Here is a 14869-nt window from a genome sequence, read left to right on the forward strand (position 1 = left end):
ATTGGTAGTTGATGACTAGGTATGAGTGAAAGATCGAACGATGGTTATCTCTACCAATCTCAGTTAGATGTCCTGAAATGGTTGTGCCGTATTAAGCCAGTCAAGACCGTCGGAGAAGCCGGGTTTTGAGCAGTTGAGCTGAGGCTTGAATCTGAGCTACAAAGCCACAACCACTCCACAAAAGGTTGAATCTGTTCGACATCTAGAGATCATTCCGTAGATCCATTCCGTGCTAGCTCACGATTCCCCATCCCCCGGGAGTGGAAGTGGAGGCTGGGAGCACCCGATGTTGGGGTAGCTGGTGGATCTATCTCGAGAGTGGGGGACAACAGCCCTTGACCTTGACCAGGCGATACCCCTATCTCGACTACCCCAGACTCCCAGTCCACTCCCGTGTCATTGACGAATGGGAATGTGACGAAAGCAGTAACCCACGCTTGATAAGCCTGGTCCAGGGGCTTGTCAGGAGGTGGAATATGCAGGATATTCTCCGACCCCGCGTTTCTGGCTCGGCTTGCACGGATGTGACGCAGCTTAAGCTAGGTGATGTTCTGGACTCTTCAACGGTACGAGATGGGAATTTCGGTTAGTCAACTGCTTGAGCCATATGACTAGTGTCCGCCGGCTTGGTACCGAGTACGCGGGAAGAGCCCACCAAACGCTGTTTCCCCTTACCTACCGCAAGGTTGATGCCGTTTCTATGCCAGTAGAACACTGCTTTAGCAGTTCGCTTGAATTGGATTCTTTTCTACGAAGTTCACGTCGCCATGATGGTGTCAAATACTCAACTTGTATCAAATTCTCATGGTGCCAACTTTAGAGACTGAGGAATCTATTCGAGAGTTTGGAACTCATGCGGCATGCCATTGAAAATTGATCCTCGAATTAACCTGGTGAAGACTGCATCCACCATAACAGACTTGAAAAGGCTCGACATGGGAGGCCGAGTATGCACGGATAATGCAGCTAGCTAGTTGCATGGGATTGTCATTTTAACTTCCACACTTGTAGGACTGAGTGATCATTGGCAAAGTTGACCGTGCCATCTTCATTTCTGGTCCAGTATATTCATCCAGGCGCGGTAACCGCGCGGAGAGCATCAACAAAGTAGCCAAGTGACATGTGGCTGAAATCAAGTCTAAAGATACATTCATCAAATCGAAGCATGCCCGTGGGTCTCATAGGGCAAGCCGAAGCAGAACACGCCAACCACAATCCACAACGCAGCACTGGCGTATATCGGCACAGTGGTGTATCCGGCGTAGGTTGAAATGAAAGAAGCCACCAGTCCACCAAGACGGAGTAGTGTCGAGGCGATGCCTGTTCCCGTTCCACGGACTGGACTGGGGAATGACTCAGGAGTGAACGCGTACATCACTGCGTATTCTATGCCGACAGTTAGCACACATTCCGGTTCCAGTAACACAAATTTGACTCACCAAAGTTTCCAAGAATAGCAGTAGCACATTGGAAACCGATATCCGCAGCCTCAGTGCCGACAGAAGTGTACGCGAAGAGGAAAACGCCAGTCAATACAGCAGACGCTGCCATCATCCACCGGCGCCCGAACCTCGTTTCTACGAGGAAGCCCGCAGCAAGGGGGCCGAGGACTCCGGCTGACGAAACAATGCAGTAGACCATGTACGTGTGATCGAGCGACGAGTTGGCGGAGTAGGTATCCTTGGTCGCCAGATACGACGGGATGAAGGCGAAATAAAGCGGGTACGCGACACCGACGGTCAGCCAAATCAGGAAGGTGACAGAAGTGTGCTGCGCCATCTTGCGACCGGCAAACAGCTTCTTGTAGTTGTCCGCGTTGTAGTCCTGGAAGCTCTCCTTCAGAATCTCCATGTAAGACAGCTTCGATGTGACGGGGACAGCATCAGGGTCGACCGGCGCGCTGGCCGTTTCGCTGACTTCGACGAAACGTCTGTCAATCGCTTGGAGCATGTCGAGTGTCATTGGCTCAGGGCGACCGTTGTAGCGCGCAATGTAGTTGACGGCTTCCACCGCCTCGGCATCGCGACCCTTGGAGATGAGGAATCGGGGCGACTCGGGGATCTTGAAGACCAAGATGCGGATCAAGGCGAAAGCAATCGCGATGCCGCCGAGAGTGATCATGAGATAGCGCCTGGAACATCACACTGTCAGAAAGCTGTCCCTTTGAAAGATTCGTAATTTCCACTCACCAGCCCATGTTATCCTGCATCCTGCAGGGAGCGTCGCTCGCAGGGCAGGCAAAGTTGGCCAAGAAGACCCAAGCCAAAAGTGAGACAATGACCTGGCCCAAGTTCCACCACGCCGACAGAGTGACAAGCATCCACTGATGGCTCTGGGGAACGAACTCCAGGAACACGACACTGTCAACGGGCACGTTGCCGCCGGCTGCGGTACCAATGATGGCCCAAAGAGCGCAGAAGGCCGTGAAGTTCGTGGTTCCCGCAACAGCACAGCCAAAGATGCCACCGTACAGAATGGTGGCATTGAAGGCGGGCTTGCGACCGATCAGATCAGCCGTCGTACCCCAGAATGAGGCGCCAACAATGAGGCCGACATAGTATGCGACCGAGCTGAAGCTGAGGCGGGCAATGTCGGTGAACTCATTGCCGATCGGGGGTCGAATGGCGGTGATGCCCTGCGACCAAAAGTTGTCGACGATCCAGCCAAAGCCGTTGACAACGAAGAGGATCCATTGGAATCTGTAGGAATGCGACCGGAGCCGCTGTGGTTAGCCAACGGCACTACTGCGAGTCTCAATTGAGCACGGCGATCCGCTCGCTCAGACGCTAGAAACTCACTTTCCCATGCCGATCTCTCCGAGGTGTTTCGCGACGAGCTCGGACTTCAAGCGGAACTGCTCGTTCACGGCGCCATTGTAGAAGTCGGCGACGGCCGCGTCCTCGAGCGACTCTGCGTCGCCGTGCTGGAGGGAGTTGGAGCGGGACTGTGTCAAGCCCTGCTCCGTGGCTCCCTTGCCGGTGCTCTTCTCGCTGACCGAAGCCATCTTGGGACAGGAGGGGAAGAGGTTGATGAGATGTGAAAGAGGGGGGAATGACTGAAGGATCCGACTCTGCTCTCTCAAACAAAGACGGGAAACTTGCAATCTGGGAGTTGGTGACACAAGCTAGGCCCCGAGGAGACGGACGAACCTCAGCTTTATTGAGGACGGGAAGACACAGGTCCAAGGGTGTACAGGACGCCAAGCTGAGAGTGGTACAGCAAGCCAAGGGTCTGGTTCGACAATCACTTGACAGCTGACATATCGACGGTGATTTTGACAGCCCTTTGTCTAGGGTAGGAAAACAATCGACAGGGGCATATGCCGTGGCGCCGTCTGGGGGATCTTCTTCACCGTTGGCTCACCGATGAGTACAGAGTAGCCTGAGTGTAGCAGTATGGCTGAGGTAGCAGAGGGAGGTACTTGGCTGCAGGGAGAGGCCGAGAGATACGGATAAAGGTGAGAGAGTTGTGTTATCGGTGTGTCTTGTCTGCCCTGTAGATATGATCAAAACCTCGTGGGCTCTATCGCAACCCCAGATTGGCCTTGTTCAATATCGCATCCAATCGAAGCTCTAGGATTACGCCTGAAAGATTACGGGTCTCCACCCCCACTTTAGGAGGCACCGTCTCTGCCAAAACTTGCTGTTCGCCCTCATCCATGTATCGCTGCTGGGATGGCTCAGCCCTCGACTCCAATCAACTCTGGCATTGCCCGAGTTTTGACTTTGGCAAACAGGGAAAGGTCCTGAAACAATGCGCCCATTTGCATGCACTGGTGATTCATGCCTGTCGGGCGCGCTGCATTCCGGGGGACGAGCTTGCAGAAAACAGGGGGAGTGTTGATGACGTAGGACACTAAGACATCGAAGACATGGAACTCTTGCAGCTTGCAGCCGTTCCCCGGACCCTCGTTGGCTGGAGGCGGGACATATGGAGGCATAACCGGGGCATCCACTTGCACAAAACGGGTCGCGTTCCATGTTTAATCAAATTACCTAAGGGACCATGCAGATATTGAGTCTCTGAGGCCCCCCATTGATCAATTCAGGGTCTTCTCAGGGTCCGAATGCCATCACAAAGAGTCAGTTGCGACCGAGATTCAAGCACGTGCTTTGGATCTACGAGAAATCTCTGTTTAAAAATGGGCACGCATTGTGGCGCCCGTGTCGTAATGCCTGTGAGACCCTGAGATTCCTACCGCCCTACCCGCGATGCGCTTTATTTTTTCTCGCTGTTCTTAGGTTGCTTTCTCGGAAAATTCAAATTAGTTAGCTGCGGGGACTTGCAGAAATCCTCCAAAATAGTCGTCGAGCCATTGGGCGGCGGACTGCCCACTGGTGGATTCCGTCGTGTCCCATCGGCCAATTGAACCGACGTAGCCATCGGGCCTGACAATCATGATGGCAGCTTCGTCTGCTGCGAGTCCCCCGAGCCACTTGTTGGTGCATGAGCGGCCTTGCGTGTCAAGCGGCGCGACGTCGTCGAGGTAGACGGTCCAACCACTCCTTGAGAAGACCGGCGGCAGAGACGAGATCTCAAAGTCGTTCTTATCCGTAGAAGCTGGAGATTAAGTTAGCACCGGCATTTGAATAGGAGGGGTTTGTTACGTACTGATCAGAGCAAAGGTGCTTAGTTCACTGACGGATGTGTACCGTTCAGGGCGCACATGCTGATCGTCAACTCTCCTCGCCCTTGGCTTGTCCTTGTACGATTGAGCGGCGGCCTTTGACAATTGTGTGAACAGGGAAGATTCCGAAGCTACAGAATCGTTGAAGCTGGTTAGGAACGACATGGCTGGGGCACTGGCGACCTTGTCCAGGACAGAGTAAATACGGAACTGTCCGAGGATGGGAATATCCAACTGAACATCAATAGGGCAGGCATCGATGTAGCGAGTTGCCTTTGCCGGTGGCAAGGTGGAACCGGGCTTCGCAGCACCTTTGACAGCGGTCGTGCGGTTGAGCTGGTTCTCACCGTACTCAACGCCGACGCCAGAGATGAACCGGGTATTTGTCTTGAAGTTCTCGGCAAGACGCTTCGCATCGCCCCGAGCGATCTCGTTGGCATGCTCAAAATCAAAGTTGATCAGATCGTGGGCGATCTTCTTTCGTTCCTCCTCGTACGAACCCAGCAGGATGCCGTCCTTGGCCAGACCGCGCAGGGTGAGGTTGAGCTTCCATCCGAGGTTCCAGGAGTCGTGGATACTTGTGTTCATTCCTTGGGCGGCCTTTGGGCTGTGCGTGTGGCTGGCGTCGCCGGCGATGAAGGCTCTTTGAGAGGGGTCGGTGAAGCGCGCGGCGACGCGTTGCGCAACTTGGTAATTACCAAACCATTCGACTGAGCGCCAGTTCACGCTGTACGGGGCGAGTATCAACTTGGCCTGCTCCATGACATATTCTTCGCCGAGGTTCTTTGATGTTGTGGAAGCCTTCATCTCGATGTAGAAGCGTGTCATGTTACGCTCACGGGGAATGATGAGGATAGAGCCGTGCTGTTCCGAGAAGACGACGGTCTTGCTCCAGATATCGGGAAAGTCGGTTTCCAGCTCGCCGTCGAGTACACCCCATACGGATGTGTGGGGTGTTCCTTGGGCGTAGGTGTCGGGGATGGATTGACGAACACGAGAGCGGGCGCCGTCGCAGCCCACGACATAGTCTGTAAGAATCTTGGTTGGGCCATGTTCGTGGTGGTCAGCCTCAATCTGCAGAGAGCCATCTTCCAGCGTCGTGTAAGTCTGGAAACTATGGCTACGCTTCACCTCGAAACCGCTCTTCCGGAAGTCATCGATGAAGACAGACTCGATCATGCCTTGATGGCACAGCAAAATGTACGGCTGAAGAAGGTCGACAACTGATGCTGGATAGTGGATAGAACGGCTGATGCGGTGAAGGTCCGCGTCGCTAGAGCTCTGCCACATGCAGATGTCGTGCACCTTGACTCCATCACGGAGGAGCCCGTCGCCTAGACGGAGCATCTGGAAGGTCTCAATGGACTTTGGTTGGATGCCATCGGCACGACCGACCGTTGTCTGATCGGGTCTCTCATCAATGAGCTCCACCTTTTGGCCGAATCTGGCCAGCAAAGAACTAGACGGAATGTGTCAGTTGCGCCCCGAGATTCCGGAGCTGGGTGGGGCACATACCCGAGCATCAGGCCCGCGGGGCCGGCTCCGACAACGCAAACATCGGATTTCCCACCGGCAGCAGAGTTGCCGTTTTGGGGATGTACCGAGTGACCGTTTGTGCCGCCATTGGTCTGCGGCGTTGCTGAGCTCGTTGTCATGTTTAATGTGTGGATGTGGTTACAGACGCCTTTGGAATTGCTTGGGCGCTTCTGCGAGACGCCTTAGATGTTGTCCAAGAGTTGTAGGATGGAGGGTCGTAATGATGGAGTGAGGTGTGTGAATGATCTGAATATTTGGAAGATAAACTCTGCCTTTCTTGCGGTGTTTAAGAGCTAAGATGAATGTCGCAGAATCCTCGGTATGCAAATCGTCCAAGAAAGCCCATCACCTCATTTCCTAGAAATGGTTCGATGTTGGGTCGATGGTAAGATGTTCAAAAACAGTTTCTTTTGCAACTGAGAGAATGCCCTGTCGTTCCAAACCTACACTCGCGAGTCGCGAAGCTGTCAGTCGAGCCTCCATGATGAGCTCCCACTTCTCCCACTCTACAAGCTCATCGCGAGCATCTGGGCCACCACCATCCCCCACTCTCGGAAGGGTGCGCTGCGCGACACCGTGCATGGCCAGGATGGGCTTGGAGAAGGCAACAAAACCCGCGGGGTTACTGAGCAGATAAGAGAGCTCCCCGGGATTGCTTGTCTCCACTGATAAGCCCTACTCGGGGCAGCTTGCCGATTCTTGTCCGATCTCGCCAACAACACAATTTCCCCGCCAGTGATTGGTCTGACTGGCCATCGTCGGCATCCCGACTTCCCTCGGGATACCGGATCTCTCCCGTAGAACGGCGCCGCGATAGAGTCACGTTGGCTTGTGTTGATTCTGCACAACTTTGATACCCTTAGTCTTGGAACGACATTTGGCTCTTTTTTTGTTGTGTCAATTGTACGCGATCGGCCGAAAAAGCACAATGACGCAAATTTCGACTTCTAAGCCGGCTCTAAACTGGCAGGAGGTGGTTGCCAAGAAAAGGCTTCAGAGACAGGAGGCGATCGCGGCAGCTGTTCTGAGAGCAACAACAGACACCGACAGCAGCAATGAAGGCATAACTGCCATTCCTGATGCCGAGGTTCTAGTTGAAAAGATCTCTCGAGGCGAAGTAAGCAGCGAGGGCGTGGTCAAGGCGTATATCCAAAAGTGCGTCTCTTCTCTTTTTGTTGTTTTCCTTAGACGCGTCTTCCAAACCATGAAGTTCTCAAATACTGATAATTGAAAACTGTAGAGCCGTAGAAACCCATGAAAAGGTGTGACATCCCGCCTACTGAGTCCACCATATGATATGCAGATCGTATGCTAACCTTATGCACCATGTTCACAGACCAACAGGTATGGTTCAGAAGTCTCCCATTAAGTTTTGCCCAACTAACCTTCATCCTAGCTTAACCGAAGTTCTATTTGAAGATGCGTTGGAGCAAGCCGAAGACTTGGATGCTTACTTGACGAAGAACGGAACATTAGTGGGCCCCTTACATGGTGTTCCTGTCACGTTAAAGGACCAGTTCAATGTCAAAGGCTTTGATTCTACACTGGGATATGTGGGCAGATCATTCTCGCCAGCATCCGATGACGCAGCTGTAGTCAAGATGCTGAAAAAGCTGGGCGCTGTCGTCATTGCGAAGACTAACTTGCCTCAGAGCATCATGGTGAGTCTTTCTTGATCCCAACAGAAGCTGCAGATGATCGCTGACTCTGTCCAATAGTGGTGTGAGACAGACAACCCTCTCTGGGGTCTGACCACGAACCCGCTCAGCAAGGACTACACCCCAGGTGGCTCCACTGGAGGCGAAGCGGCCCTGCTCGCAACCCAAGCATCCATGCTGGGATGGGGTACTGACATCGGAGGCAGCATTCGCATTCCGTCTCATATGAATGGGACCTATGGGTTCAAGCCAAGCGTAAGTCAAGAATTTCTGTTCTTAACGAGCCTCGTCGACCTTTCAATTTCACGTTACTGTGAGAGTCTCAGCTGACCAACGATTAAGAGCGCTCGACTGCCTTACCGTGGCGTCCCTGTCTCGACCGAGGGCCAGGAACATGTTCCGTCATCAATCGGACCGATGGCTCGTAGCTTGAGCACCATACAAATGACGATGAAACATCTGATCAATGAGAAGCCCTGGGAAATGGACTCGCGCTGTGTCCCAATTCCTTGGCGGGAAGATGTCTATCAAGAAACCTTGTCTCGCCCCTTGACGATCGGGGTGCTGTTTGATGACAACGTCGTCAGGCCTCATCCGCCCTTGACACGTGTCCTTCGATCTGCCGTTGAGTCCCTTCGGGCAGCTGGACATGAAGTGTTGGAATGGAACGCCGACTTGCATGAAGACTGCATTCGAGTCATGGTAAGCAGAAGTCTTCAGAGAACCTCTAGTTTGTGATGGATGCTAACTAGAATGAAGGACTTATACTACACCGCCGACGGCTGCGAGGACATTCGCAAAGACGTAATCGCCGGAGGCGAACCCTTCATCCCTCATGTCGAGCGTCTGATCAACCGCGGAAAGGCGATCTCCGTCTACGACTACTGGCAACTCAACAGGCGCAAGTGGGACATGCAACAGGCTTACATGGAAAAATGGAGGTCCATTCGGTCGCCTACGACTGGTCGCGCGGTCGACATTCTTCTGATGCCTCCGATGCCCCATAGCGCCGTGCCCCATGCCGGATGCCGCTGGGTTGGATATACCAAGGTTTGGAATTTCTTGGACTATCCGGCACTTGTGATTCGTGGGGGCAAGGTTTCTCAAGACGATCTAAGCGAGCCGTGGACGTATGAGACCAGGGGACCGGAGGATGAGTGGAACAAGAAGCTTTGGGAGGACAATGGCAAGGAAATGGCAACTCTGGGATTACCGGTTGGACTGCAGATAGTTGGTCGCAAATTGGAGGAGGAGACTGTCTTGGCTGCTGGCAAGATCATAGATGATTTGATACAAGCGGCTTAGAGTTTCGCTGCCTCGCGGTAAATAGATGCATGATTGTCAACCCTCCAGGTATAACTGAATGGCGGAACTATTAATATGCCTTGGGAAATGTGATTTTGGTATCCACATGAGACTAGTAACATTATGATGTATGGAATATCCAGGTATTCATCTATTGGATTGCAAGTCTTACCCGACAATCGTGCGAGACTCAGTGGACGGACGACTTGACCAAGACCATGAGATTCCTTAAAGCAGCAACACTAATCAGAACACTCTGCATATTTGGACACTCTGGATATGTATTTGATGTCATTCATTTCATTAGCTGCAGTTATATTTACTACTAGGTATTGTCAACAGGCCAAGGGCCAAGTCTACGCCTGTGTCTTCTTCCACTCCTCGTACTTCTTCATGACTTCTTCCCTGCTCGCCGGCATCAAACCACCTTCGGGTACTGGGTTCTTAGATTTGAACCAGTCGCTCATCTGAGGTGGTGTTAGATCCCCCGCTTACTATGATGTGGCTTGTGATGACAGGGGGCGACTTACCTCTCCCATTGTGACCCACTCAACACCCTCGTGCTTGTTGATGTGCTCGATAATGCGCTCGTGCATCAAGAGAACATGCGGCCTGCCTGAAACATCGGGGTGGATCGTCATCGGGAAGATGAACTCGTCTTTTGCCGCCAATCAGCATCAACATAGTCTTTCTTTAGTAGGAGTGGAGCCTACCATATTCTCTGTAGAAGTAGTCGAAATGGTCCCGCCAAATGTCTTCGACATCCCTACACAGCGTGGTCAGCCAAATAATTACGGACCTCCAGGAACTTCTCGGACTTACCTCGGGTTCACCCAACCGTGCGAGTTGGCCGAGTTCTTCATGAACATCATGGGGGGCAAATCGTCGATGTACCAAGAACCTGGGATCTCAACCAGGCCCGTCTCCTTACCCTTCACAAGAGGCTTCATCCACTCCTCGGCCTTCTTGGTATAATCAATCTTGGTCCAGGTGTCTCCCGTGCGCAACCAATACGCCTGACAGTCATGATGGGACATTGAGTGGTCATACTCAATACCGTAGCTGAGCAACAGCTCGGTTCCCTCCTCGCTGGTCTCCCACCAAGGGGCAACGCTGCCCTTGGGCGGCTTGCCACCGCAGAACTCAGTCAGCATCTTCCACGTCTTGTCAAGGACGTCTCGCTGCTGCTCAAGGGTCATGTCGACAGGGTTCTCGTGGCTGTACCCATGCAGACCAATCTCATGGCCTGCATCGCGCACCATGGCGCACTCCTCTGGGAACGTCTCCAGCGTGTGGCCGGGGATGAACCATGACGCCTTGATGTTGTACTTCTCGAAAAGGGAAAGCAGCCGGCGCGTGCCAATGGTTCCAGCCCATAATCCTACACGACCATTCGCAGTCAACATGTGTCCGCCAGGTGGAGAGACCGCCATGGCAAGAGTAATGAAGAGATGACCTACCTCTGCTGATGTCGCTGGTGCTGTCCTCGCCACCGTAAGAGCCTAGCCATCCGGCGACAGCATCAATATCCACACCATAACTAACAAGATCATGTCAGATGAATGAACCACTCCATGCGTTGCATTTTCCCTTACCATACGAGAACCTTCTTCTTGCCCATTGTGTCGAATTGTAAACGTGAAAGTGTTTGGAATGATGATTTGTAATGCAAATTCTGCTTCTGGAAGATAGGCTTTGGTGCAGTGGCTTGACTATCACATTTTATGCTGGTTCATTACATAGACTACATTCGGCAGCGGGAACCTCTTCTTCCTCCAAGCTGCGATAGGGAAATGATCCATCCATGAGGTGTTGGGGGCGAGAACCCACAGGAGCTTTCCCCGCGTTCAGGGGTCTTTACCCACAGCTTTCCGATGCACCTTATCTGCAGGACCCCTCCATTCCAGCACTGCCTCCTCTTGTTGTTCGCTCTAGTTTGAAGATTTGTGAGTGTCACAAAACGCTTAATAGAGCCTATCAGAAGCCACAAAATCATAAGCAGATCTGTGAAAGAGGGGGTTCCCATCTAACAGCTAGCGTTCATCCCACCTCCGGCGCACCGTCCCGGCCAGTGCCCCACCCCCATTCTCGGCTCGCCCACTTTCACTCTTGATAGACAAGGATCAGCCACCCCTCAGAAGCTCCCCACTCACCCCGCGATAGGCTTCACAGTCGCTACTTGTCCGCGGGCTGCCCTCCGTGGCTGAAACTTGTCGGTTATCATCTTCCACTGTTAAGCTATCCTTCCACTCTCATCGGGAGTTGGGGTGCGTGGATGTCGGGAATAACTTCTTGAATGCATCACTAAAGCATGAGAATGGGTAGCGCTCAGGTGTGTTTGGCGCCAAATGTTGCAATGGGCCAGTTTCGGAGATATGGCGTAGGTGGGATGGAGGTGGTGTTCGTTTCTAAGGAGATTCGAATCAGGCCCACAAGGTCATGATGTTAAGTAATTCTGCTGATAGCGTCTGTGTACATCGTGCACAATATTGGCAATCACTCTGCTGTCCCTTGTCTAGATTTTGAACAGGCGTTTGCATCTCGAACGATCCGTGAATCAGTTGCACCATCGAGATACCTCGTTGCCTCCCGCCAAACCTGACCAAGTCTCATAAGACGTAAAACATAATGTCAAAGGTTCGTGCGGCCACCCGTGCCGAGTTTGGATAGAGAATGCCACGGCAGGAAGCTAACCTACTCAGTTCTCGTTGAAGGGTCGCGTCGCCATCGTCACCGGCGCCGGTAGGGGCTGTGGCTTGGCCTTTGCTCAAGGCCTTGCAGAGGCGGGTGCGGACGTCGCCATCTTCGACGTGATCAACCCGGACCCTATTGCGTTTGAGCAGCTATCCTCCTCCAATGGGATCAAGGCAAAGGCGTATGTCGTTGATGTCACAGACATTACAAGTCTGGAGAAGGGGTTCGCTTCCGTCGCTGCCGACTTCGACGGCAAGCTCGACATCTTTGTTGCATGTGCTGGCGTCAACAAGAATGTGGAGTTCCTCGACACTACCGAAGAGGACTTTGACAGGCTACATGGAGTCAACGTCAAGGGTCTCTACTTCTCGGCCAAGCTTGCTGCCAAGGCCATGATAGCGAATGGCACCAAGTGTGGCAGTATCATATTCGTCGCTAGTATTGCGTCTCACATGGCGATCCGGTCACAGAGATCGACAGCTTACTGTGGCACCAAGGGCGCTGTCAGAGCGATGGTTGCACCTATTGCTGCAGAGCTCAACAAGTACGGCATCCGTGTGAACTCCATCAGCCCTGGATATGTAAGGACTGAGATGACGGCACCCTTCCCACACCTTTTGGAAAGTTGGAAGGACGAAATCATGAACGGTCGCGTTGCTGAGCCGGACGACATTAAAGGCGCATGCGTCTTCTTGGCCAGTGATGCTAGCAAGTCAGTTGACATCTTCCCAAAGAGGACAAGTGAGAAAATGACATGCTAACAGCTTTCCAGATATTGCCAGGGCAGTGATATTCTGGTAGATGGTGGTGTAACGAAGTGGTAGCGATAGTTGAGTTAGATTTATGCTGTCATGAATACATCAATGATTGAGCACGTTTAAATACTTATGACCCTCTTGGGGAATGTGACTTTTATGAAAAGCTTACCCATTCGTCTAGACTCAAGGAGAGTGAACAACGTTGAAACCTCTCACTCCAACCCCAAAGCCTAGTCTCCCCCCCAAGTGTGGGAACCCCTTGTCCTTAAGCTCTATCCAAAGTACCCTTTGCAATTTCTATACTATGTATATGCAGGCATTCTGTTTATTCGGGTATAACTCAAATGAAAAATCTCCATCTCGGGTCTTTCTCGCCATTCCTCAAGTCGCGAGTCTCCACATCCTGAGCCGTTAAAGTCATACCCTGCTCCTTGTTCTTCCTCGCATTCTCCCGTCTCATCCACATGCCGAGAAACAACACGAAAAGGATGCATACAACATTGCACCCGGCGGTGGCAATCAATGTCGGCGCATAGCGAGGAGCATAAGTGGTGCGAAATGTAGCTGCTGACAGAATGCCTCCCAAATTACCGAGACCCACGAGAAGGCCGGTTGTTGCAGCCCGGGAGTTCTCACTGAGATTATTGTTGTTATGCCAGCTATGCACTAGGGAGCTTGGGATGTAAGCACCACCAGCTAGCAGGAAGCACGCAAAGTACGCCACGCCAACGTGAGCCTGTGCATCGATAGCCGCCAACAAGATGAGACCTATCAAGCTCAGTGTCAAGCTTCCAATGATGTGGAAGGTTCTCTCTCGGTTGCGATCGGATGAGTAAGTGACTGCCAACAGGACCAAGAAGCCTACCACATTGGGAGGCACCGTAAGAAGGTTTGTGGTGACGGTGTTGTAGCCTAAGCGCCGGATGATGAGAGGGAGGAAGTTGGCTGTCGTTGCAAATGCGACGGGGTAGGTTAAGCTGATGATGCACCAGATGGGAAACTTCCAGTCGTTCCAAGTCCGAAAAGACTCCTTGAGGCTGAATTTCTCTTCAACCTCCCGGGTGCCATCACGAAGAGACCTCAAGCTTGCAACTTCTCTCTCGGCATCGTTCAAGAACCAGGCCGTTTGGGCGTTGGCCGGTAGCCACCAGAAAGCGACGATGCCGAATAAGACTGTCAAAGCGCCTGGGAAAGATTAGCAATATTCTCCTGCTGACGACAGTATTCAAAATCTCTCACCTTCAATGATGAAGAGCCACATCCATCCGTGAACGTGTGGGTCTTGAATGCGAAAGACTCCAAACGAGATCAATCCAGAGAATGCGGAGGCTAGGAGGGCACTGCCGAAGAAGATGGCAATGCGGAAACCCAATTCACCGCGGGTATAGAAGAGAGTCAAATAGAAAACAGCACCGGCAAAGAAACCAGCCTCAAAGGCCCTTTTTTGGGTCAGCATTGTGGATGATCAATCGGTCAGTGTGAAGCTTACCCTAGGATAAGGCGGATGGCTAACATGCCGCCAAAGTTCTTGCAAGCTGCTTGTAAAAGCGCCATTGCACCCCACCCTACCATCAGAGCTGGCAGGATGATGCGTCCAGAAAATCTTTTGGTCAAAAGATTTAGGGGAAGATCACAGAGACCATTAGGGATGTAGAAGAGCAGGATCAGAAGAGAGTACTGCTCTCCCACGAAGCCTAGGTCTTTGCTCATGCCATCGGTTTCCGCATTACCAAGGTTACTCTGATTTCTGGAATTAGAATACTTGCCGTGTATGCTGGGTTCAGACTGACTCACCCGGTCGACGGCATTGAAAAAGTACATAACACTCATGAAGGGCAAGAGCCAGTAATCCATCTTCCGAACTGCAGTGCATACATCGTAAGTAAAGTCACGAACATTGGCACATGTTGTTGTTTATGAGACGTACCATATGATCTCTCTACAGCGGCATCAATGACAACTTGTGACCCATATTCATGATCCCCCTGCTGGGAACCATCGGATGGCTTGTCGGCCCGAACATCTGTGGTGGACTTCATTCTGAATGACTTGAGAATTAGGTTTGCAGGGACCTTGAGCCTCATAGGAGAGAGTCATGCACATCCATGTTTACATTTATATCAGTCAAGTTCCAAGTGCAAGTTGGTTGGTGCAATCCCAGACTAGGGTGCGGCGCCTCGAACTGGGTATCCTGTGGTGCACTGAGCATGCCCAGCTACCTAGGAGATATGAGATAAACGCCGCTATCGCAAGTCCTTTTGACACATGCAATCAGTAGTCTGGGGTATACA

The 14869-nt window shown here is 52.2% G+C and overlaps 6 protein-coding genes across 6 annotated transcripts; 2 read left to right on the forward strand and 4 right to left on the reverse strand.

Moving 5' to 3' along the window:
- Positions 1-1153: 1153 nt before the first annotated feature.
- On the reverse strand, positions 1154-3004 carry GCG54_00000614 (putative MFS-type transporter PB1E7.08c; the record flags this gene model as incomplete). The annotated part of the gene is made up of 4 exons (XM_045400749.1): positions 1154-1386; positions 1440-2131; positions 2190-2699; positions 2799-3004. The coding sequence occupies 4 exons, from the start codon at positions 3002-3004 to the stop codon at positions 1154-1156; spliced, it is 1641 nt and encodes a 546-aa protein (XP_045263422.1).
- A 1260-nt stretch (positions 3005-4264) lies between these two features.
- GCG54_00000615 (Phenol hydroxylase) lies at positions 4265-6282 on the reverse strand (the record flags this gene model as incomplete). The annotated part of the gene is made up of 3 exons (XM_045400750.1): positions 4265-4560; positions 4612-6086; positions 6143-6282. 3 exons carry the CDS (start codon positions 6280-6282, stop codon positions 4265-4267), a joined length of 1911 nt encoding a protein of 636 aa, XP_045263423.1.
- An 809-nt stretch (positions 6283-7091) lies between these two features.
- Positions 7092-9126, forward strand: GCG54_00000616 (Acetamidase; the record flags this gene model as incomplete). The annotated part of the gene is made up of 5 exons (XM_045400751.1): positions 7092-7318; positions 7560-7824; positions 7882-8076; positions 8164-8523; positions 8581-9126. 5 exons carry the CDS (start codon positions 7092-7094, stop codon positions 9124-9126), a joined length of 1593 nt encoding a protein of 530 aa, XP_045263424.1.
- Positions 9127-9482: 356 nt separating this feature from the next.
- Positions 9483-10747, reverse strand: GCG54_00000617 (Peptidoglycan deacetylase; the record flags this gene model as incomplete). Its single annotated transcript, XM_045400752.1, has 6 exons — positions 9483-9593; positions 9657-9784; positions 9840-9892; positions 9949-10507; positions 10587-10666; positions 10722-10747. The coding sequence occupies 6 exons, from the start codon at positions 10745-10747 to the stop codon at positions 9483-9485; spliced, it is 957 nt and encodes a 318-aa protein (XP_045263425.1).
- Positions 10748-11754: 1007 nt separating this feature from the next.
- GCG54_00000618 (putative NADP-dependent mannitol dehydrogenase) lies at positions 11755-12644 on the forward strand (the record flags this gene model as incomplete). Its single annotated transcript, XM_045400753.1, has 3 exons — positions 11755-11763; positions 11829-12532; positions 12593-12644. 3 exons carry the CDS (start codon positions 11755-11757, stop codon positions 12642-12644), a joined length of 765 nt encoding a protein of 254 aa, XP_045263426.1.
- A 274-nt stretch (positions 12645-12918) lies between these two features.
- Positions 12919-14617, reverse strand: GCG54_00000619 (putative transporter; the record flags this gene model as incomplete). The annotated part of the gene is made up of 5 exons (XM_045400754.1): positions 12919-13763; positions 13818-14017; positions 14068-14318; positions 14373-14440; positions 14506-14617. 5 exons carry the CDS (start codon positions 14615-14617, stop codon positions 12919-12921), a joined length of 1476 nt encoding a protein of 491 aa, XP_045263427.1.
- Positions 14618-14869: the final 252 nt, after the last annotated feature.

This window comes from Colletotrichum gloeosporioides (genome assembly GCF_011800055.1).
Source record: "Colletotrichum gloeosporioides strain Lc1 chromosome Unknown consensus_50, whole genome shotgun sequence".
Classification (NCBI taxonomy): domain Eukaryota; kingdom Fungi; phylum Ascomycota; class Sordariomycetes; order Glomerellales; family Glomerellaceae; genus Colletotrichum; species Colletotrichum gloeosporioides.